This window comes from Calidris pugnax, unplaced genomic scaffold (genome assembly GCF_001431845.1).
Source record: "Calidris pugnax isolate Ruff unplaced genomic scaffold, ASM143184v1 scaffold102, whole genome shotgun sequence".
NCBI classification, from domain to species: domain Eukaryota; kingdom Metazoa; phylum Chordata; class Aves; order Charadriiformes; family Scolopacidae; genus Calidris; species Calidris pugnax.
In genome coordinates, this window is record NW_015090846.1 from 865,125 (window position 1) to 886,834 (window position 21,710).

Genomic DNA, 21,710 nt, shown 5'->3' on the forward strand with positions numbered 1-21,710 from the left:
GGGTGACATTTGTAGGGTTCCTTTGTTCCTCCCTCCCCTCCTCGGCCTCCGAGGTCTTCTAGGGAACTGAATGGGAAATGGAGCGGGGTCTGTACCCCCACCCCTGCTGCCCGAGCACTGGGGTGGCTGGGGGGTGCTCAGCCTGGGGCATGGTGACCCCTGCTGTGGTTCCTCAGTGGCTGCTGCAGGTTTCCCAGCCCGGTGGTGCTTGGTGACATGGTTTAGTGATGGTTTTTCAGTGTTACGTTGATGGTTGGACTTGATGATCTTAAAGGTCCTTTCCAACCTAGACAACTCTATGACGTTATGGTTCCATGACCTGCTCCCCACATCTCCTGCATGAGGTTCTCCCTTCAAGGCATGTTTTTGGTTTCCACGTGGAACGAGGGCTGTTTGTGCGTCGTCCACCCGGGTTTCTCCAGTGTCTCTCGATCGGTGGCTAGATCTCATGGGGATGCCCTGGGTGCTGCTCCCCATGGAGGAGCGAGTGTTTGGTGCCTCTAGCACCTTCTGCTTTGTCAGCCCTTGGCATGGCCCCATCCTGGTGGGTGACACAGGGAGTGGGCAGAGGCTTTACCCGCTGCCAGCGAGGCTTTGCCCTGCAGCGTCCTCCTGACCTTCTCTTGGCTCCAGGGTCTGATGGCTGAGTCACAGGGACTTCCCTTCCCCTGTCTGCGCTGGGGCTGGAGGGGACCTTTCTCCTACGCTTAGGGCAGGAACCCCTCCGAGGGTTGGGGACAGCACCTTTGAGCCAGGCCATGCCGAAATCCCGGTAGCCAAGGGGAGGATAGAGCAGGGGCGGCAGGACACAGCTGTCCCCCCAGCACGACCAGGGCTGCTCCATCCCTGCTCCCTGCATCCTGGGGATGCTCTGCCCTGCCGTGGGGCATCACTGTGCTGGCTCGTGGGGAAGCTGAGATTAAATCCAGCCCGGGAGAGACCTGCTGCAGCCACCGGCTCCTGCTGTGAGCGTGTTTCAGTCTGATTCATTCATTTCCAAACGAGGGCTCTGTCCTTTGCCCTTCCTCCGCTGCCTTTGCTGCAAAGAGCGACTGCTGCTTTTTTTCCCCCGAACCCGATTTCCAGAGCCTAATGTCGGGCCCTTAAATATTTAATAAAGTCTAAAAAGGATTTTAACTGCATATTGGCTTTCCTGTCGGTACCAGCCTCGGGGGAGACGAGAACAGAGCTGCTCGTGGACCTGTTTATCCAGTCTGGGAGCGAGACAGACCACTAATGGCAACCGCCGGCGAGGAGAGTGCCAAACGCACACGCAGTTCTCGCCACGTATTGCTCCGTATCTCAGCAGTAACAAATGACACCAATAACACTGTCGGGCTCGTGCTCCCAACGTCTCGGCAGCTCCCGGACCCGCCGGGATGCTGGCGATGCCCGTGTCTGATGGAGGGAGGAGAGAAGCCAAACTGGGCAAGTGCAGGGGGAGATGGGCGAGCTGGGGTGATCCCCCATCCTTCTCCGGCAGGTAGGCAGCTCCGGCTGTGTCGCTCCGATGTCCCTTTGCGATGGGGTGTTGCAGGGATGGGTTCCTGCACGGGGACAAAGGGGGACACCCCTGCCCCGCTGCTCTATCCTTCCCTTGGCTACCGAGATTTCGGCATGGCCCGGTGCCTGGGTGATGCGGCTGGGAGTGGGGACTGGGCATTGATGGGGTGTGTGGGGCTGAGACAGGGGCACAGTGGTTTGGGCAAGCTGCTGCTGGTCATCTCTGGGCTCTTGCCGTGGTTGTTTCCATGGGGGGTGACCCCAGTGCTGCAGCAGGGGTTGTGTTTTCATGCTGCTTCTCCAAAGCTGGCCCTGTGCTGGACTGGCAGAGGGAAGAAACCCTGACCCTGGGGTGATCTGATGGCCCCGGGGCTGGGACTGAGCCTTGCTGGAGGGCAGGAGGACAGTGCGCCTGGAAATGTTTAACCAGGACATTGGTTATGGCGTTAAACCTGAATTTTAATGAGACCAAGTCATCAGGGCCGAGTAACCCAAATTTCCAAAGTGCTGACGTGCGTCGCAGCTTAGAAGTTACCGAATGGAGACCCGTGTGAGCTCTGAGATGCCCCAAGATGGGGTGATGGATGGCCTTGGGGGGGGGAAATGAGCCTGTGGCAGCCTGGGGGGTATTTTCACCCCTTGCTCCCCGCTCAGTGCTGCTCCTGCAGGCACTGGGCTCCAAGCAGGGGGTTTGGTGCAGGGGTTGGGGGAGTCTCGTGGCCACCCTCCAGCCGTCCCTGAGGGCCAGCAGGTACTTCCCCCTCCCCAGCCTGCACAAAGGCACCCACCAGCCCAGGCTGCCGAGGTGGTCCTGAACAGCCCCACAGGGAGATGTCTGTTCTGCACCAAGGGGATGCTGCCCAGCTCCCGTTTGGGGGCTGGATGAAGCCCCGCAGCTACTGCACTCATTGGTACCTCCAGCAGCTCAAGCTGCTGCAGTGCTCTTGGCTACGTGTTGTGTAGGGACAGGGCCTGAAATTGGTGGTAACTCTTCGGGTTATGATGCGGGTACCCCAGGTAACCTGCTCTGCAGGGCCAGGGGCTGGTGCTGGGGATGGGTCCGTCTGTGCCGAGTGATGGGACCTTCTTGGGTCCATGTTTGGAAGAGCAAGGTGTGAGGTCTGCAGTGAGTACCCCTTCAGACTGCTGTTCTGAGCCCTGGGGTGGCTCAGTGGGGACCAAGGGCTAATTCTGCAGCGGGTGTTTGTTTGGGTGGTCCTGTACCCATTCAGACTGCTGTTCTGAGCCCTGGGGTGGCTCAGTGGGGACCAAGGGCTAATTCTGCAGCGGGTGTTTGTTTGGGTGGTGATGCTGACCCCCAAATCTGGGTCCTGGGGGGAAGGAGTGCAATTCGAGTGAGGATGCTCATGCTGCTGAGCCCCATCACCCGCCCGGTGGGGAGGGAAGGAGAGGGGAGCTCATAATTGGTGAATATTAATGTTGTGATGATGTTGAAAGCGGAGTTTGTAACAGATTTATGTTCAGACAATCCTTAAATATGTGTTCTGCGGCGGCGAGGGGTGGAGTGTGTTGGGCATAAATTGCAGGGTGTGCGGGGTTCACCCCGGAGCACGGCGGGATTTTACGCATGAGGGGCCGGGTAGTTCATGCATCAGTTCCCCAGTCATTTCCGCATCAGCACCCAATAACTTCACGCATGAGCACCCAATTAATACACACACGAGCGCACAATTAATTTACATACGAGCACCCGGTTGATTGATGCATGGGTGCCCCCTTAATTTGCGCTGGATCGCACGCTGGTCCGTGCATGAGCGCCCTGTTAGGTGATGCATGGGTACCCAATTAATTGGTGCGTGTGCCCCCAATCAGTTCATGCCTCAGAGTCCAATTAGTTGATGCATGAGCACCTGATCCACTCACACCTGAGTGCCCAATTAGTACGTGCACAAGTGTGTCATTTTCTAATTACACTAATTCACACATTAGTACATGCACAAGTGTGCTATCTACTAATTACACTAATTTACACAGGAGTGCCCAATTAGCTCACGCAGGAGTGCCCAGTGAATTTACGCGTGAGTGCTCCATTAGTCCGTGCATGAGCGCCTGATAAATTCAGGACTGCCCAAAAAATTTATGCATGAGTGACCAGCTGGCCCACGCATGAACGCCCCTTCTGCTCACGCCTGAGCACCCCACAAGTTCACGCATGAGCACCCCATGAAATCATGCATGAGCACCCAATTAGTTCACCTAGGAGCATCCAGATAATTGATGCAGGAGTGCCCGGTTAATCCATGCATGCTCACCAGGTTTATTCTTGCATGAGTGCCCATCCAGCTCGGGCATGGGTGCCCAGTTAGCGGGTGCACGAGTGCCCCATTAATTCACGTGGGAGCACCCACTCATGGGTGCCCAATTTGCCGCCTTCTGAGCATCCACAGCAGGTTTAGAATCATAGAATCACAGAATGGTTTGGGTTGGAAGGGACCTCAAAGATCATCCAGTTCCAGCCCCCCTGCCCATGGACCCCTCCCCCCAGACCAGGTTGCTCCAAGCCCCATCCAGCCTGGCCTTGAACCCCTTCAGGGATGGGGCAGCCACAGCTTCTCTGGGCAACCTGTTCCAGTGTCCCACCGCCCTCATAGAAAAAAATTTCTTCCTGAGATCTCATCTGAATCTTTTTTCTTCCAATTTAAAACCGTTTCCCGTTGTCCTATCACTACACCTCCTGGCAAAGAGTCCCTCCCCAGCTCTTCTGTAGGCACCCTTTAGATATTGAAAGGCTGCTCTAAGGTCTCCCTGGAGCCTTCTCTTCTCCAGGCTGAACAATCCCAGCTCCCTCAGCCTGTCTCCATAGCAGAGGTGCTCCATCCCTCTGATCATCTTCGTGGCCCTCCGCTGCACCCATTCCAGCTGGTCCATGTCCTTTCTGTGTTGAGGACTCCAAAGCTGGCCACATTAGGCAGCCCCAAACCCAGAGGGGAGCCCCAGCGCGGGGTGATCTCAAGACTGGGATGCGCGGGGACCTGGGGGGACCCTGGGAAGGAGCCTCAGCAAGGCCCTGGGGGAAATAAATGCCCCAGGACCGACCCTGCCGTGCCTCGGTGGGTGATGCTGGACCAGTCACCTGTGGGTTCTGGCAGAGCTGGAGTGGCCTGCAGTGGTGGGGGAGTCTCTTTGTGCCTGGAAATAATTAACCCTGGTTTCCCTGATAAGGCGGTGGTGCCTGTGGCAGCACAAAAAAAAACCAAACCCCTTGTGGACCTGGAGCATCGTGTCACCTCATACATCCCACTGTGACCAGGGGTCCCCAAACCGTTCCGAATCCAGCCCCATCTCCTGCTCTCCGTGGGGCTGCTGATTCCCTCTGCGCTCCAGCGAGCTCCTCCACGGGCAGGGCAGTGGTCAGGGATTTGCAGCCCTGGGTCCCTCCTCTCCTCGCTGCCTGGCAAACACAAATTAACGGGCTTGAGCACTGATTAACCAGAGCTGTTTCTTGCTGCAGTGGCAGCTGGGTGGTGGGAAGAGAGGGGGCAGGCGAAGGGCGGGTGGTGACAGAGCTGTCAGTCCTCGCCTGTGCCGGCGGGGATTGATGGAAAGGTGGGGGGGAAGAGAAGAGGTTGGGGAGTTTTTGGGGTAAGGAGGGGGCTGGGGCCTGCGTCGGGCGGTCTCTGCCCCTCTGTGCTGCGTGGGACGTGCGGCCAAAAACCCTCCTCCCAGCGGAGACGGGAGCGGGGATGGACCCATCGGTGCTGCCAAGGGGGCAGCGAGGGCCCGTGGCTTGGCCATGGGGGGCAACTCCTGGGCTGCCTGCTTCTGCCTGCTCCTCCTGCCTGCCCCTCCTGCCTGCTCCTGCCTCCTCCTGCCTCCTTCTGCCTCCTCCTGCCTGCTCCTGCCTTCTCTGCCGCTCTTCACTTCCACCACCTCCCACAGAAAGCTCCCCCAAAATGTCCCCAGGTCATGTCCCTGTCCCAGTTCTCCTCCTGACATGGATATTTCATCCTTGCATCCCACAGCACCCATGCCCAGGGCCAGCATCCCCAGGTGGCACCAGGACATGCAGCCCCCTGCCTGCACCTCCTGCCTCCTCCTGCTGCCTGCTCCTCCTGCCTGCTCCTCCTGCCTGCTCCTGCCTTTCTCTCCTGCCTTTCTCTCCTGCCTTTCTCTCCTGCCTTTCTCTCCTGCCTGCTCCTCCTGCCTTCTCCTGCTGCCTCCTGCTGCCTCCTGCTGCTGCCCCTGCTGCCTCCTCCTGCCTGCTCCTGCTGCCTGCCCCTCCTGCCTCCTCCTGCCTCCTCCTGCCTCCTCCTCCTGCCTGCCCCTGCCTGCTCCTCCTGCCTGCTTCTGCCTGCTTCTGCCTTCCCCACACTTCACAAAGAGCAGCAGGAACAAGGATGCTGCCGTGCAGGGTTGGACATAGGGGAGGGTGTCTGCGGCGCGTAGCCGGGGCTCCCTGCTCGGCGATGCCTGTGACGGCGCTGCGGTTCATAACCAACGCTCATACCCTGCCTTTATTTAGTGCCTTTCATCCCCCAAGGACCCCAGGACACGCTGCATCCACTATCAAGCCGCTCTGTGTGCTATTTGTAGCCCTCCCCACAGCGGCGGTGGTCCTTGGGGGGCATGGCAGGGTGGCTGAGCCCAGCCCCAGCCCTGGCACGGCGAGGGAGCCGGGATGCTGCAGTGGGGCTGCTGTTGGTTGTCCCCTTGTCCTTGAGTGCTCGGGGTCAAACCTGGCTGAGGTTTATAGCGCTGCAAATTGATTTGCATGGGCTCAGCATCGCGCCACAATCGATGCCGGGGAAGGGAAATGCAGCAGCCGCCGTCGCACAGGTACTTTCCGGGCTCGAGCTGCGGAGGATGGATAGGGGAGAGCAGAGGGACAGCCCTGTCCCCTGGGGGTGTCCCCTGTCCCCAGCCCCAGGACAGATGGCTCAGCCAAGCCGGGAGAGTGACGTGTCCCCAAGGCTTCCATGGCCACGGGTCCCTGCTGTGGGGATGGGCATTAGCATCCTGAATCGGTGCCACCCGGAGTGTCGACACCCAGCGAGGTCGGAGCGGCTGGAGGTGGCAGCCGGGAAGTCACCCTCCGTCTGGGATCCGGAGCTGTGGATACGGGGAGGCAGGTACCGGCTCAGCCCCAACTGCAGGGACACCATGCTCAGGGTTGTGGGATTTCCCTGTGCTGGGAACACTCTACCCTGGGGAGAGGGAAGATTTCGTGGCAGCGGAGGGATGCGCCCAGGCGTGGGTGGTTTTCCAAAGGCTGGGAGATGGGGCTGTGTTTCCACCCCACAGCAAAGCCCATGGGGCAAGAGGAAGGTACCGGTGCCAGCGCGGGCGTTGCGTGGCCCCGTTCCAGAGATGCACATCTATAAATCCCACCTCGGGAGCCCCGTGCTGGTTTCCAGGCTGGCACCTGGAAGGTCCCCTCCATTGGAAAAGCCTCTCCCGGGAGCATCACGCATCCCTCCTGCAGGCACGAGTGGAGCTGGCTCCATCCCTCCCTTCCCGCCCCAGCCCGAGCATGTTGTTACCAGCGTTTCTCCTGCACTAAAAAAAGCACAGATTTCTTAATTGTTTCCTGCTGGAGTTGAAAGGCAGCTCCTGGGCCTGAAATAGCACGTTGGGGGAAACACAGCTCAACGAGAGAGAGAGAGAGAGAGAGCAGAAGATGATTTGCCCAAAGGGGCTGAGCCGAGCCCCCACCGCAGCCCCGGGCTGGTGCTGGTGCTCCTTTCACCTGCCCCATGGGGTGTCCGAAGTCCTGCCACTCACCCTCCTCCTTCTCTTCCTCCTCCTCCTCCTCACCTTCGTCTGTGTCTCTAGGTGATCGGGCTGAAAAATGGTGCCTGGAGCATCCCCCTGGCAACTTGGGGTGGGGGTCCTGGCTGGTGTCTCGATGCTTGTGAGGAGCGTGCGTGGAGAAGCCTGTTGTCTATTAGAGACATCATTCAGCATCTCGCTTTTGGAAAGATGCTTCCTTCCATTTGGGGATGGGGAATCCTTTGGGACCGGCAGGACTGTTGTTTTTGCCGGACCCAGCTCAGCTGCTGGATGTGGTGTGTCCTTCCCGGCTGCTCCTCTGTGCTTTCCCCTGTCTGCTCATCTCCTGCCAGATCAACCCTCCAAATCCCTCCTGCGGCGTGGCCAAAGCCCTCTGTGTCCTTCAGCCCATGGGCTGAGCATCCCCTCGCCTGCCTTCCCACTTTTGGGGTGCTGCCACCCAGACACCTCCCAGCACGGCCACCACAGCCCTTTGCCACCTCCCTGGGGAGGCTGGGGGAGAGGCTGTTGGCCTCTCTGCCCTGTGCCGAGCCCTTCCTGGGAGATTTGGAAGGCTCTGTCCCTCCAGCAGTCCCCAAGATGTGATGGAGGGACCCCCCGTATGGATGGGGACAGCCTCGGGCACAGCGGTTCCTGCCCACGGGGACGCAGGAGCCAGCACTTGGCCGGCTGCGATGGGGGGGGGCTGGTGTGTTCCCCCTCCTGCTGTGGTCTGCGCCTTCTCCCGGGCACGTTATCAGTCTTTCTGATGGAAAATTGCTTTCTTTTATTTGCCATCCAAGGTAATTGGCATCTGTTGATGTGTCTTGGGTCTCTATTTTTATCAGCCGTTTGCACATTGACACATCTCCACTCCGCCTCATTATCCCAGCGCCTTTCAGACCTATTGCTTTTTTATTATTATTTAGATGCACGATGCAAAGGAAATGACTAATGAGGTTGTTCCCCCCCCTCTGTGCCCACTGCTGGCACCGGGCTCCCCGCTGGCGTGCTGGGACACACGGGGATGGGTGCCAGCCCCTCGCCCTGTTGGGCTCCCCGGCATCCCGCATCCCTTCGGAGTCTTTTCTCTGCTGAGGACATTTGCAATCTCAGCAGCTGTCCCCAGGCTGGGGACACTCGGGGATGCCAACGCTCACTGTTTTTCTAGGTTGTCACGTTTTGAGGTTTCTCTGGAGCCTGGCAAAGTTCCCCAGGGCCCTGGGATGGGTTTGGTGATGTTTCTCCTTGTTGTTCAGAGGCAGCTGGTACCTGGGGTGGATGCTGGCCCGGGGGGCTCTTCCTGTGCCCACGTTCAGTGTGTCGATGTTGGGGCTGGGCAGGTACCTTCTCTGAGCTGCCTCCAGGCAGGTGTTTTGGCAGATGTTTCTGGAGATGTTTTGGCTGTGGGGGGCAGATCCTCCCCAGACATGAACCGGGGTGGTCCATAGCATCTCGCAGTGATGGTGCTGCACTGCCCTGGCAAAACGTCTTTTGGTGGGGTCCCCAGTTCTGGAGCTGGAGGGATCCCAGTGCCTGCAGCTCCGGCTCCATCAACCTCCGGGCTGGTGGAGGCCTCCCAGGCTGTGCCTCCAAGGCAGCCCCTTGCATGTGGGTACCACAGGGCACTGTGTGGAGCGAGCCAGCCCGGGGGCATATTCCCCAGGGAAGTCACTGATGTGAAGTGCAAAACACCAGCCCTTGCTGGGAAGGCGCTAAATTCCTTTTTTTTCTTGTCTTTTTTCTCTTTTCCCCTGTTTTTTCTCTTGCAGTTACGGAGAAGGAGGTGCAGCAGTGGTGAGTGGCCGGCGTGTTGGTGAGCTGCTGGGGCACGGGGGTGGTGGGCAAGGGGACAGGAGCTGGTGGCACACAGCAATCTGTTCAGAGCAAGGGGTACAGGAGATGCTCCTCTTCTGGGGTGCAGGTGTTACCTCAGAGAGGGGACACCAGAAAATAGAGGGTTTTTTTCCTGCACACCTCATGCCCGGTGCATGGCGGGGCTCAGCTCTGGCTGCTCTCAGCCACGCGTGTGGGATGGTCATGCTCCTTTCTTACCTCTTCCCTCCCCATATGGGTGGCTGAGGGGTGTGGGGACAAGGGGACTGTCTGGCTGGTGGCCGTGGCCATCCCAGGGGGAGGCTGGTGCTGTCCCAGCGTGTCCCCGTTGGCAGCAGAGGCTGACAGTGTGCTCACCAGCAGCACGCTCTCGCCCCGTCCCTCCGCCCCACCGAACGCGACGCCCTAGAAAAGCCACCGCTTCCCTTTCATCTTCCAATCCCACCAGTCAAGGTTTGCTTTCTTTATCTCTTTCTGTCATCCTTTTCCCCTTCCCCCCCCCCAATCCCCGATGAGTCATAGCTGCAGCAGCGTGAAAAAAGATGTCACCGGCACTTCGGTTTCCCACCTCGCCACCCCCTTCCCCTCCTCCTCCAGCCCTCGGCCCGTCGCAGCGGGCGCCTGACAGATCTGGGCGACACGTTGCATAATGCTCACGCACCCCATGTGGTCCCCGTGTGGTCCCCGTGTGGTCCCTGCACCTGTGGAGCCGGTGAGCCCCTTCCCCTGCACCCCCCTGGCTGGCACTGTGCAGCATCCCCATCCAGCCTGGAGCTGGGACCAAGGTCTTTGGGGGTGTTTAAATGCCAATGGGTTTTGGGAGATGCCCTTGGCTGTGCCACCCTGAGGACTCAGTGACCATGTCCCCCAGCTCCTCTGAGCCGGTTTCTCTTGGGACCATGCAAGAAATTGTGGGGTCTCGGCTGCCCCAGGTGCTTGGGGCCACCGTGCTGCTGGTTTTTACTGGAGCCCGGCTGTAGCACGTGGGTTGCAAATTGCCTGTGGGGTTGCTGTCAATCCTGAGTCCGAGGTGCAAGGGCTCTGGAGGAGCTTTCCCAGCTGGAGAACTGGTCGGATGTGCCCGATGTAGCGGGGCCACACCGGAGCAGTGGAGGGAAGGGGAGCTCTGGCCCTTGGGGTGATGCTTTCTGGTCCCTTCTTGCTTGGGAGCTGCAAGGGTCCAAAGATCTGAGCAAGGGATGTAAACGCTCTTTGGCTTCAGGGCTGAGCGAGGCACCTCCACCTGCAGCGTGGCCGGGTGGCAGGAGGTGACTCTGTGCAGAGGGCTTTTTATTTTAAAGGAGGTTTAGAAGACTCTCCCGTGTGCTCCTGGCTGGGTGGTGGGTCCCCATCCCTTCCCAGGGCCTGGACAATGTTCAACAGGAGCCTGGTTGTGGCTGGGTTGCTACATGGGCTCACAGCGGGGTTGGAGCAGCGTGGTGGGCACTGCTTGATTCTTCTCCAGGCTCTTCCCCCTGCCACCCTCGCTGCGGTGCCCACAGGGACCTCATCCCATGGGTGATGGGAGATTGCAGGCAGGTGATGGGAACGACATGGAGAACATCTGGGGACCTTCCTGGCTCCAGCCCACCAGCTCCCCAGGGCTTGGGGGGGCTGCATTCAGCGGGGAGACCCACCTGGTGCCCATCCCTGCCCTTCCTCCCCAGGTACAAGGGCTTCATCAAGGACTGCCCCAGCGGGCAGCTCGATGCCGCCGGCTTTCAGAAGATCTATAAGCAGTTCTTCCCCTTCGGAGACCCAACTAAATTTGCCACCTTTGTTTTCAATGTCTTCGATGAGAACAAAGTAAGTTTTTGGGCACGGTCCAGGGTGGGTGGGGGGGTCAGGGCTGGGTCCGTGGGGATGGTGGGATGGGTTCAGTAACGCGGCTGCGCGGCGCCGGAGGAGGAAAATACTCCAGTGCTTCCTGGGGCGTGCAATTAAAGCAGCGCAGCTGTAACGAGCGAGCCCCCGCGCTTATTTTAGTCGATGAGAGTCAAGTGGGAAAAGGAGCTGAAGTGGCACGGGAGAGAGGAGAAAGGAGATGTTTTGGGGCTGCTGACAAACCCCCCTCTCCCTCACCTCGTGTTCTGGAGTCGGTCCCGCCGGGATGCGCGGTGTCGGCGGCCGATGGTGCTGCTGGAGATAAACGGGCATCACTTCTCCCCCCTCCCTGCCTTGAGATGTGACCCTGAGAGCGCCTGGGTCCAGGCACGCCTGGGAATGGGGGGGACTTTGCGGGGTGGGGGTGGCAGCGGCACCTTCACCCCCTCCTTCCCCCCGCCAGGACGGGAGGATCGAGTTTTCGGAGTTCATCCAGGCGCTGTCGGTCACCTCCCGGGGGACGCTGGACGAGAAGCTGAGGTGTAAGTGGTCCCTGCATGGTGGGCTCAGCCCCACAGCCCCCGGCACGGTGAGGGGACGGGGGTGGTAGGGGGGTGGCGATGGGGTGTGTGACCGGCGTTGGGGGGGACACACAGTCACAGTCCCAAGCAGCTCGGCGTTGCTCTGGCTTGCAGGGGCGTTTAAGCTGTACGACTTGGACAACGACGGGTACATCACGAGGAACGAGATGCTGGACATTGTGGATGCCATTTATCAGATGGTGGTAAGTGCTGGGGGGCAGCCCCTGGGGGTCTCTGCTGGCTCTGCTGGCAGGGGGGGCTGCGGGGAGGATGCTGAAGCACCCCCAATTCCCTCCCCTGGGCTTTTTTGGTGGGGGTTGTGGGCATCGTGGCCAGGGTAGGGTCTGGATCTGGCTGCTGAGGATGGCTCTGGCACAAATGCCAACCCGCTGCACCCTGTCCTGGTGTGGGAAGGGGAAGGGGCAGGGGCAAAACGTGTGTCCTCACCTGGAGACAGCATCAAGGCAGGACACAAAGGGCTGCATCACCAGGTCCCGTCCTGTTGCTGCAGGGAAACACGGTGGAGCTTCCTGAGGAGGAGAACACACCGGAGAAGAGGGTGGATCGGATTTTTGCCATGATGGACAAGGTGAGGATGCTTGAGTGTTTTGTTTTTTTTTTTTTTTCCCTGGGGCCAAGGGGTTTAGGTGGCAGTCGTGGGTCCCCTTGGTGCATCTCTTGCAGGTTCCTCCTTCCCTTGTGAATACACAAGCTCAGCTGCTGCTGGGCTCACTGCAGACCCCTGCATCCCTTTGGAATCCCCGTATCCCTTTCAGGGCCCCCGAGGTGGCTTTTCACCCTCCGTGACATCCCTCCCTGGCCGCAGGCACGGGTGGTTTGATGGGGAAATGGAGGTGGGGTGACGTGGTGGGCTGTGTGGGATGGTGTGGGTGCTGCTGGGGTGCTGGGTGTCGGGGTGCTGGGTGTCACCCTCACCGGGGCAAGGTGACGCTGCGACGGGAGTGTTTTGCAGAACGCGGACGGGAAGCTGACGCTGCAGGAGTTCCAGGAGGGCTCCAAGGCCGACCCCTCCATCGTGCAGGCTCTCTCCCTCTACGACGGGCTCGTATAGTCCCGGGGCCGAGCGGCGGTGAGTGAGGCGCTGGGGGGGCCAGGGGGTGCCCCATCTCCCACCCACCTGATGCCATTCCCACCTTTGCTGGGGGTGGGCGGCTGGTTCTCCTCTGCTGAAGCATCAAAGCGTGGGCATCCCCCCCAAATCTAGTTTGAGAGGGATGTTGCCCCCACACTGATGGGTTTTTCCCAATCCCCCCCATCCCACAGAGCACCCCAGGACCCCAGCCCAGGAGGGTGCTGTGTGACCTCCCAGCTGGCAGGCGTTTGCCTGCGGCACGACTCATGCTCTCGCCTGGGGATGCAGCTGCAGAGGAGACAGGGAGGCAGCTGGGGTGCTGGGGGCACGGGGATGCTCCGGAGAGATATTATATTAAATGTTTTATTTATATTATCTCTTATTATATTACGCCCTGGAGCTGGCAGGGTTTGGCACAGTGGTGTCAGGGATTCTGTGGTTCCCTAAGCTTCACACCCCATGGTCCTCACCGTGCCCCGTGGGGCCATGCAGAGATGTCTCTTGGGGTGGATTTGGTCATTGCAGTTCAGGCAGTGTCTGACCACGGGTGGTGGGGCTGTTTTTTAATCCCGCTGGAGTTTAGAGCTTTTCACAATCTTTACTACCTTTCAGCTGTGCTCGTGATGGTGGGACTAGATGATCTTAAAGGTCCCTTCCAACCTGTGATTCTGTGTCGGGTGAGATGGCTGCAGGGCTTTCTGCCCATCCTTCTCACCTGATTTTCCTTCTCCCCCTGCCTCTCCCGCAGACGCCTGGGGGAAGATGCTCTCCGTGTGCCATCCGACCACCACCGCCGCGCGCAGCTTGCCTGTCCCTCTCGGCCTTCCTTTCTGTTCCGCGAGCAAAGGATGCCCTCGAAGCGCGAGCTCACTCCCCCTCTCTGCACTCTGAACCAGCCGCTGCCATTTGCCAACTTCTGCTTTTTCCAAAAAAAAAACAACAACCAACCAACCAACCACCCGCGACAGACCCCCGGTCTGAGCGGCAGCGAACGCCCGGGACTTCATGGCCGGGGGAAACGGGTCGAGCATCGCTGAAGGCAGAGCTCCCCCCCCCCACGGCCTCCTCACCCTCTTTGCTCCCCTTTCCTACGTTTTCGGATGGGACTGCGGATGCGCCGGCGCCGGCGTGGTCCTCTCTCTCCCGGGAACCCGCCGGCTGGAGACGGAGCCCAAAGGTACCGGGGGGCCGTGCACCCCGAGGTGCTGCCTGCGTGGGGCGGCTGGGGAGCCGAGGCACCGATGGCAACAGGGGACACAGTCCTGGCATCACCTGCGATGCCGTTGGCAGCCCGGCCCGGCTCACTAGGGATATATATTATTATATTATTTTTATTTTTTTTTTGGTGAGACAGTATTGTGCTTTTTTCTTCTTTTTTTTTTTTTTGTTTTTTTTTTTCCTTCGGTGGAAAAAAAGTGAGGCTTTTTTTTATATGCCTGTCTCGACGATCGATATCCTTATTTATTTGTTGTAAATGTTGCTGCCGTGTTTAGTCTCTTGTGTGTGTGTCCGACCACCTAGATGATGATCTGTAAGGTTTACATGCTCGTACACTATTGCGGGGCACCGGGAGCCTGCAATAACAATGAAGCCAAAAAACCTGCCTTCCCTCCCCTTCTCCTCCCACCCCCTGTATCCCAAGCTCCCTGGGCTGGCTGCTGTTTTAAGGGGATGCTGTAGCTTCTTTTCCTCTTTCCTTTTCCCCGTTTTGCTGCATTTTTCTGTTCACCCTTCCCTTTGCAAGCTCAGCGAGGGCTCGCTCAGCCCAGGCTCCGAGCAGCCCCAGCCTCCTCCATCCCTCCATCCCAACCACCAGGCACCAGAATGTCCTCATTTCCATTTAGTGAGGCTTTTTTTTATATGCCTGTCTCGACGATCGATATCCTTATTTATTTGTTGTAAATGTTGCTGCCGTGTTTAGTCTCTTGTGTGTGTGTCCGACCACCTAGATGATGATCTGTAAGGTTTACATGCTCGTACACTATTGCGGGGCACCGGGAGCCTGCAATAACAATGAAGCCAAAAAATCTGCCTTCCCTCCCCTTCTCCTCCCACCCCCTGTATCCCAAGCTCCCTGGGCTGGCTGCTGTTTTAAGGGGATGCTGTAGCTTCTTTTCCTCTTTCCTTTTCCCCGTTTTGCTGCATTTTTCTGTTCACCCTTCCCTTTGCAAGCTCAGCGAGGGCTCGCTCAGCCCAGGCTCCGAGCAGCCCCAGCCTCCTCCATCCCTCCATCCCAACCACCAGGCACCAGAATGTCCTCATTTCCATTTATTTTTTTAATTTTCTCACTGCATGAACAAGTATTAACGGAGCTGAGAGTCGGGTTTTTGCTTTCAAGCACATTCTTTTACTATTAATTTTTGTGGAAATGGTGGGAAGGTCTGTTTGCACCCCAGGGAGGTGGCTGGGAATTAGCCCGTGTGCTGGGGGAGCAGAGGGGATGCCCGTGGGGACCACTCGCTCTGTCCCCCCATCCCAGTTGGGGTGATAGTATTTTTTTAATTTTCTCACTGCATGAACAAGTATTAACGGAGCTGAGAGTCGGGTTTTTGCTTTCAAGCACATTCTTTTACTATTAATTTTTGTGGAAATGGTGGGAAGGTCTGTTTGCACCCCAGGGAGGTGGCTGGGAATTAGCCCGTGTGCTGGGGGAGCAGAGGGGATGCCCGTGGGGACCACTCGCTCTGTCCCCCCATCCCAGTTGGGGTGATAGCTCCTGCCGTGAGGGTGCCAGGCTGGGACATGTGCAGCTTGGGGGTGTCTCCTTATCCCCACATTCTTTTACTATTAATTTTTGTGGAAATGGTGGGAAGGTCTGTTTGCACCCCAGGGAGGTGGCTGGGAATTAGCCCGTGTGCTGGGGGAGCAGAGGGGATGCCCGTGGGGACCACTCGCTCTGTCCCCCCATCCCAGTTGGGGTGATAGCTCCTGCCGTGAGGGTGCCAGGCTGGGACATGTGCAGCTTGGGGGTGTCTCCTTATCCCCTTGCTCCTCGTTTAGGACGTGGGAGGTTTTGCTGTAAACCAAGGGTTCTGCCCCAAAACGGAGCTGCTTGCACCCACCCTAGGGGAGGCAGGGAGCTGGGGAAACACACCTGGAGACCCCCGAGTGTGGGGCTTGGAAATGGTTGGAAATGGCCATGAGTGGTGCCTGTGTGGCCTCTCCATCGTCTGCCACCACTCCAGGATGTGCCCAAGGAGGGCTCAGCCCCACTGGGATATGCGCCGTGGGACACAGTTGGCATCTCCACTGGAGGATGAGCGTATGTGGGTGCTGCCACAGCTCCGTTTCCATCTGCCTTGTCCCCTGCCCTGGGGAAGGAGAGATTGGCACCTCCTCGGGAGCAAAGTGAAGGATGCCCATGGGACCCCTTGATGCCAGCCGGGGTGCAGACCCCTCCTGCTCTGACGTGGCTTGTTCCTGCCCCACCACCCCCGATGCCCCTCTCCCACCACCCTGGGGCTCAACCCTCCATCCCTGCTGTGCCTGATGGTGGGAGCATCTCTCCACCCTGCTGTTTGCAGAGATATCTGCAGCTCCCGCAGTCAAACCCAGGCAGGGGACCATCCCCATGGTGGTAGGAGTTGACATCTGAACGTGGAAGATGTTCTCACTGGTGTCCCACGATGCAGGTGACAAGATGGTGCCCCAGCAGGGTCTGAATCCTCCCAGCGTGGCAGGAACAGCTTCTCCAGCCAAGTGATGGTGGTCCTTTGCCAGGCAGCCTGGCTCCCCCAGTTTCGGGGCCATGTGCTGGTGGCTCTTTCTGATGCCCATAAGAAACTTGCCCTTCCCCATCCCCAGGGAAACTGACCTCACATCCATGTGCAATATTTCTGTCTCTTCTGTGGTTCCTGCCCCCAGGGGTGCCCACGGTTCATTGTTGGGGGCTCCTGGAGGGTGTCACTTTGTTCCTTCCCCTGGAGACTCCTTTTCCTTGATGCTTTGTGGCCAAAACGCAATTCTCTTGGGTAGATCTTTGCAGTGCCTCCAACTTCTCTAGCGCTCGTCTGCCAGACCAGTCCCTTCCTGGTGCCAATCGATGTTCCCAATGAATGTGACGCTGCCGTAATCGCCTCCGCTGATAAATGATGGACCCTGCGAAGTTTGACATAATTCCCAGCTAAAGGCAAACCTCATTTGCTTTGACGCTTTCCCCTGAAAGGCTTTCAATTTTCGGAGGACCTGCCAGGCTTTGAGCTCCATCATTGCTTGCTGGTGTCTCACCGAGGAGGGAGCCCTGCGAGGGCAGCAGGATGTGTGGCCCCTTTTGTTGGTGAGGGACCAGGGTTGGCTTGGGAGAGCATCAGACCCCCCTAAATCCCCAAATTCAGTGTCATCGCCAGCAACCTCCTGCTGTCGCTGCTGCTGGTGGGCTCAGGGATGGAGCCCAACGCCTCGTCCTCCCTCGCCCCTCGTTAAATATTTGCACATTTAAAAAAAAAAAAAAAGGAGAAAAAAGGAAAAAAAAAGGGGTTTTGCCTGTATTCAAAAGTTCTGTTCTGGCTGATGAGGACCCTGTTGGTTTTGTGGTGGGGATGAGTTTCCCGGGCAGAGGCCCCTCCTGCAGGGTCGGGGATAGCCCTTGTCCCACGTCCCAGCGTGGGGTCTGTCCTGCCCCACTTTTGGCTGAATGTCCCCAGGCAAATCATTTTGACCCCAGTATTTCCCCCTGCCTGCAGACTTGGGACCCTGACTTGGATGCTTCTGGCCTTCCTTTGGGGAGCACCGAGGGCTGAACATCACCGAGATCTGCAGCTTCTCGGTACCGCTGAAAAAAAGGCTCGAAGCATCTCACGCTTGGAAATGTTGGCCTTAACCTCCTCGTGCCTCAGTTTCCCCACCAGTGAGATGGCCGGGGTGAGCCATATCCCCTCCAGAGCGGGTTGATGGCTGCACCTGGGGTGCTGGATACAGCTCAGGGCTGTGAAACAGATGGGTTTGGCAGGAGCCACCAAACTCCAGGCACGTGTGGAGCACCGGGAGCGGGGTGTGCACCGCTGGGGTGGAGTTTCCATCACTGACTAATTAATTTCAGTCTTTTTTTTTTTTACACCTGGTAATTATTAAAAATGAACAGCCGACAAGACCTGATTTCTTTCCGTTCATACGTGGGTTTCTGATGCCTGTCTGGAACCCAACTGGCTCCAGGAGACAGGGGACCCCAAGAGCAGCCAGGCAGAGGCGAGGGTCTGGCCCTGGGGACTGTGGCGTGTCCCCCCCCCACTTCTCATTTGTCCCCGTTGGTGTTGCCCCATTAAAATGCCGTGTCTGTGCTTTTCCTTTCTTTTCCTTTTTTTCTGTTCGTGCGCTGACTGTTGCTGCTTTGTAACTGTCTTTCCTTGAGCTCTGGGCTGGGCTGGGCTGAGCTGTTTCCCCCCCACACTGAGAGCGAGGATGTGGAAGAAGGCTCTGGGGGCAGATTCCCCCCACTCTCTTATCACAGCGCAAACCAGGATCTGAGAGAGAGAAGTGAAGCTGTTTTTTTATTTTTCTTCTAGGGGCAGCCCCTTAATTGCTGTGATTTGTGATGAGGCTGGGTGTCCCCCCCAGGAGCGCTCCCCACCAGCTTCATGGAGGGGGGGATTTGCTTATGGGGGACCCCAAACCCAGTTTGGGCTGGGTACCAGCTGCATCTTCCCTGAGCCTGCAGCAGCAGATGTCGGTGCCTGCCTCCTGTGGACACTGCATCCCAGTTGGATGGGGGATCCTGAGGCTGTGGGACCCCCCCATCCCAGAGCCACCAATAACCTGAGGGGTAGAGGGGTCTCAGGGTCTAGGGCTGAGCCCCCAGAGCAGGGCCAGGCATGGCATGGGGCCAACCAAAATCGCTGGCAGAGCTGCCCTTTTCCCATATATTTAGGGTGAGGGAGGGTTGGAGGGCTGAGCCCCACTTGGAGCAGGGCTGGGGGCAGGCACGGGGGCAACCAAAATCGCTGGCAGAGCTGCCCTCTTCCCATATATTTAGGGTGAGGGAGGGTTGGGTGGGATGGGTGGGTGACCCACAGCCAGCTTGCTGTCCCACTGTCCCCAACCCCCGGGCAAAGGGGGGCATTTTGAGAGGGCATCAGCCACCCCTCCTTCACGGGGGGTGCTGGAGGGGAGGGGGTGTTGGTGGTCAGAGGGGCAGGAGCGAGGGCTGGGGGTGAAGGAGGGAGATGCTGAGCCTGGTCTTGGTGCAGCAGCTTGGGGGTCTCCTTGCAGAGCAGTTTTGGGGTCTCAGTCCCACGTGCCAGCCTCGAACTCTTCCAGCGGCGCTGCAGGAAAGCCATCCTTCCCTTCTCTCTCTCTCTCTCCGTCCTGTGGCCACCAGCCCCGGGTCCTGGGGGCCGTGTCCTGCGGGATCCTTGCCCGGGGGGGCAGCCGAGCCCCGGGCTGAGAAACAGCAGCTCCAGCAAAGAGCCTCGTTTGTAAAGATGAAGCCTGTCTGTGCGTCCGTGCCGGTGTCTCGGCTTGCATGCCCTGCTGCCTTGTCTTGAGATGAATTCAAGAGCAAACCAAGCAAACGAAACAGTTTAAAAAAAAAAAAAAAAAACCAAACAAAAAAAAACCCCTCAACAAAACAAAATAAAACCCAGGAACTTTGTGACAGTGGAAATAAAAGCTTAATGACAGTAACGAGGCACCCGTGGTCTGTGATGCGCGAGGGGAAGGCAGGTAGGCTTGGGGGGAGGACACAAGGGTCTGGCTCACTGCCTCCTGCAGCCCCCAAAGCTGTCCCCATGCTCATGGGGGACAGGAGCTGGGCTGGGGGGATCTGACCCACCGGTGCCACGTGCCCTGAACGGGGGCTGCAGTGGCACCAGCAGCGAGCAGTGCTTGGCCCCATGGCTGCAACAGGGATGCTGTGAGCTGCTGTGCTGGCAGGGAGAGGGGGGAGCGCTGTGCCCAAATGCTGTGATGAGCTTTCAGGTCTCAGCTCCAGGCTGGGGGCACATCGGAGACCACTCACCCCAGTAACACAACTCCTTCCACCTCCCTTTGCCCAGACACAGCTTTTCTGCTGCCAGGTCCTATCATCCCCCCCCAAAGTGCCTGCATCCTCTCTTTTATTTCTCTTTTGCAGCAAATCCACTCGCAGCTGTGCCTGCCTGCGCCGTCCCCATCTCCTCCTTGTTGCTGCAGGGGGCTGGGAGCTGTCGGGTCCTTTTTGGCTTGCAATGGCCGTGGAGGAAGCTTGATATTAATATCTCATAATTATGCCTCACCGCCCGGGATGGAGGTGCCCCTCGGCAGCCCCCCCATGGCTGGCTGGGCGAGCAGGGGGGCTCACAGCCTGGATTAAGCTTTTCACGTGCGGCGGGATGGCGTTTGCTGTCCTGCCCTGCCAAGTCTTCTGGAAACGAGTCCTCCCTGCCAGCCCGTCTTCGTTTGTTTGCTCCCCTAACGAGGCTGACTAATTATATTTGGGAGGCCAGAGGAGATGCCCTAAACAAGGAGGCTGTGTTTGCACAGGGGGGTTTTGTTCGGACGTGCCTTGTGCCAGCACATGGCGGGGGCACCCGGGGATTTATCCCCCGTGCTGGGGAGTGGGTGAGGATGGGCACAGGCTCCCAACCACAGTGGTTACCCAGAGGCTGAGCCTGGCTTTGCTGAGCTTTAACCCCCAGCAAGGAAGGGGTTAAAACCCAACTGGTGCAGGTGCTCCTGGGAACTTGGAGCTCTGGTGGGTGTGGGAAGGGCTGATGGGTTAATTGGGTGATGGGAAGAAGCTGGTGGGGTTTCTTGGTGCCAGCATCGTGTGAGAGAGGTGCTCCCTGCCGGGGGGGGGTGCAGGATGGGGTTGGGGTGCAGGGTTAATGGCTGGGGATGCTCTGAGGTAGGTTTGGTGGCACTGTGGGGTGGGAGACACCCCCCCCGAGCTTGCAGTGTGTGTGGGGCTGGGGGTGCAAAGCCTGGTGGGGGGACAAGGGGCTGCAGGTAGGTAACTGGATGCAAGCATACAGCCCCCGCTGTGGGACAGGCTGGGGACAAGCCACCAGCACAGCTCATGGCCCAGCCCTGGGGGACAGAGGAGCCATGTGGCTGCCCCCTCTGCCCCACTGCAAGGGAAAGGGGGAGAGGGTGGTCTCACCCACCCTGGGACTGTGCTGGGCTTTGCCCAGGCTTGCAGGGACCCACAGGTCAGAGGGATGCACAAGAGGGTCTGGCTGTCCTGTGTGTGGGGAGGTGGGATGGGTGGTCCCCAACGTCCCCCAGCCCCTGTGCCCGGGAGGAGCGGGTCTGGTGCCAGGGAGGTGCTGGGGGCAGGAGGGGGTGCTCAGCCCAGGGCAGGATTCACCCCTCGGTGCACAGCTTCACCTTGGCCGAGGCTGCTCCCCGGGTCCCGTGAGGGGAAGAGTTGAGCAAGAGCGGAGCATCCCTCCGGAGCGGCCATGAGCTCAGCGCTCCGCTGTGGGGGGAGCCAGGAAAAGCTCCTCAGCTCCCGGCCAAGGGCTGCTTTTCCCGGCCAAGGGCTGCCTTTCCCAGCCCTTTTCCTGGCTCCGGCTTTGTCTGCACTTTACGTGGCTCTTTGCTCCCCGTTCCTGGGGTTGCTGTGCTGGGGAAGCCCCCCTGAACCCTTCCCCAACAGCCCCATTGCTGGCCCCTATTCCAGGAGAGCCCTTTGCCTGGTAGAAGGAGGGGTCACTTCCTCGGGGTCCCTCTCGCAGCTGGCTCTGCTCCCCCCTGCCGTGGTTTGGCAGGGTTTCCCCGCAGGAGCTCAGCTGTGAGCCCCCGTGTCCTCCCCTAACCCCCAGCTCCCCCAGGCAGAGCAGGGGGCTCTCTGAGCTGGGGAGAGGGGGGGTCAAAGCCAGGGAAGGGGGCCTGGGCAGCGTTTCTGACAATCCTATGGGCTGCAGGACCTGCTTCCCAATCCCTGCGTCCCCATCCCAGCTTCCTCCAGCTCCCACCCACCTCCCTGCCACGCCGCTGGCTCCAAAAGTCCTGTTCTCCCTCCCTCCTTCCCTCCCAGAAGTTGAGTGCTGGAGGAGCAGGTCCACAGCTGCGGGTGGCTCGGTGTCCCTGCTCTGTCCCCACCGTGTCTGACTCCTTGGATCCCTGTGTCCCTCCCTGGTGTGGGGACAGAGCCCCAGGGGTCTGGGTGAAGGAGCTGGGGTGAGGACAGAAGGGGTGTCCCCAGCATCTGAGGGTCTCCCCCCACG

The 21,710-nt window shown here is 59.0% G+C and overlaps 1 protein-coding gene across 1 annotated transcript; it reads left to right on the top strand.

Moving 5' to 3' along the window:
- Positions 1-1,246: 1,246 nt before the first annotated feature.
- Positions 1,247-14,401, top strand: NCS1 (neuronal calcium sensor 1). Its single transcript, XM_014942971.1, has 8 exons — positions 1,247-1,483; positions 9,006-9,030; positions 10,737-10,875; positions 11,357-11,435; positions 11,589-11,677; positions 11,986-12,063; positions 12,448-12,564; positions 13,316-14,401. Exons 1-7 carry the CDS (start codon positions 1,402-1,404, stop codon positions 12,544-12,546), a joined length of 591 nt encoding a protein of 196 aa, XP_014798457.1. The 5' UTR covers positions 1,247-1,401; the 3' UTR covers positions 12,547-12,564; positions 13,316-14,401.
- The last annotated feature ends 7,309 nt before the right edge of the window (positions 14,402-21,710 follow it).

Excerpts from the sequence above, each read along its gene's own strand:
- NCS1 (XM_014942971.1), top strand. The coding sequence starts at position 1,402 with ATGGAGGGAGGAGAGAAGCCAAACTGGGCAAGTGCAGGGGGAGATGGG. Across the intron at positions 9,031-10,736 it reads GAGAAGGAGGTGCAGCAGTG|GTACAAGGGCTTCATCAAGG; the intron begins GTGAGTGGCCGG and ends CTTCCTCCCCAG. Across the intron at positions 12,064-12,447 it reads TTTTTGCCATGATGGACAAG|AACGCGGACGGGAAGCTGAC; the intron begins GTGAGGATGCTT and ends AGTGTTTTGCAG.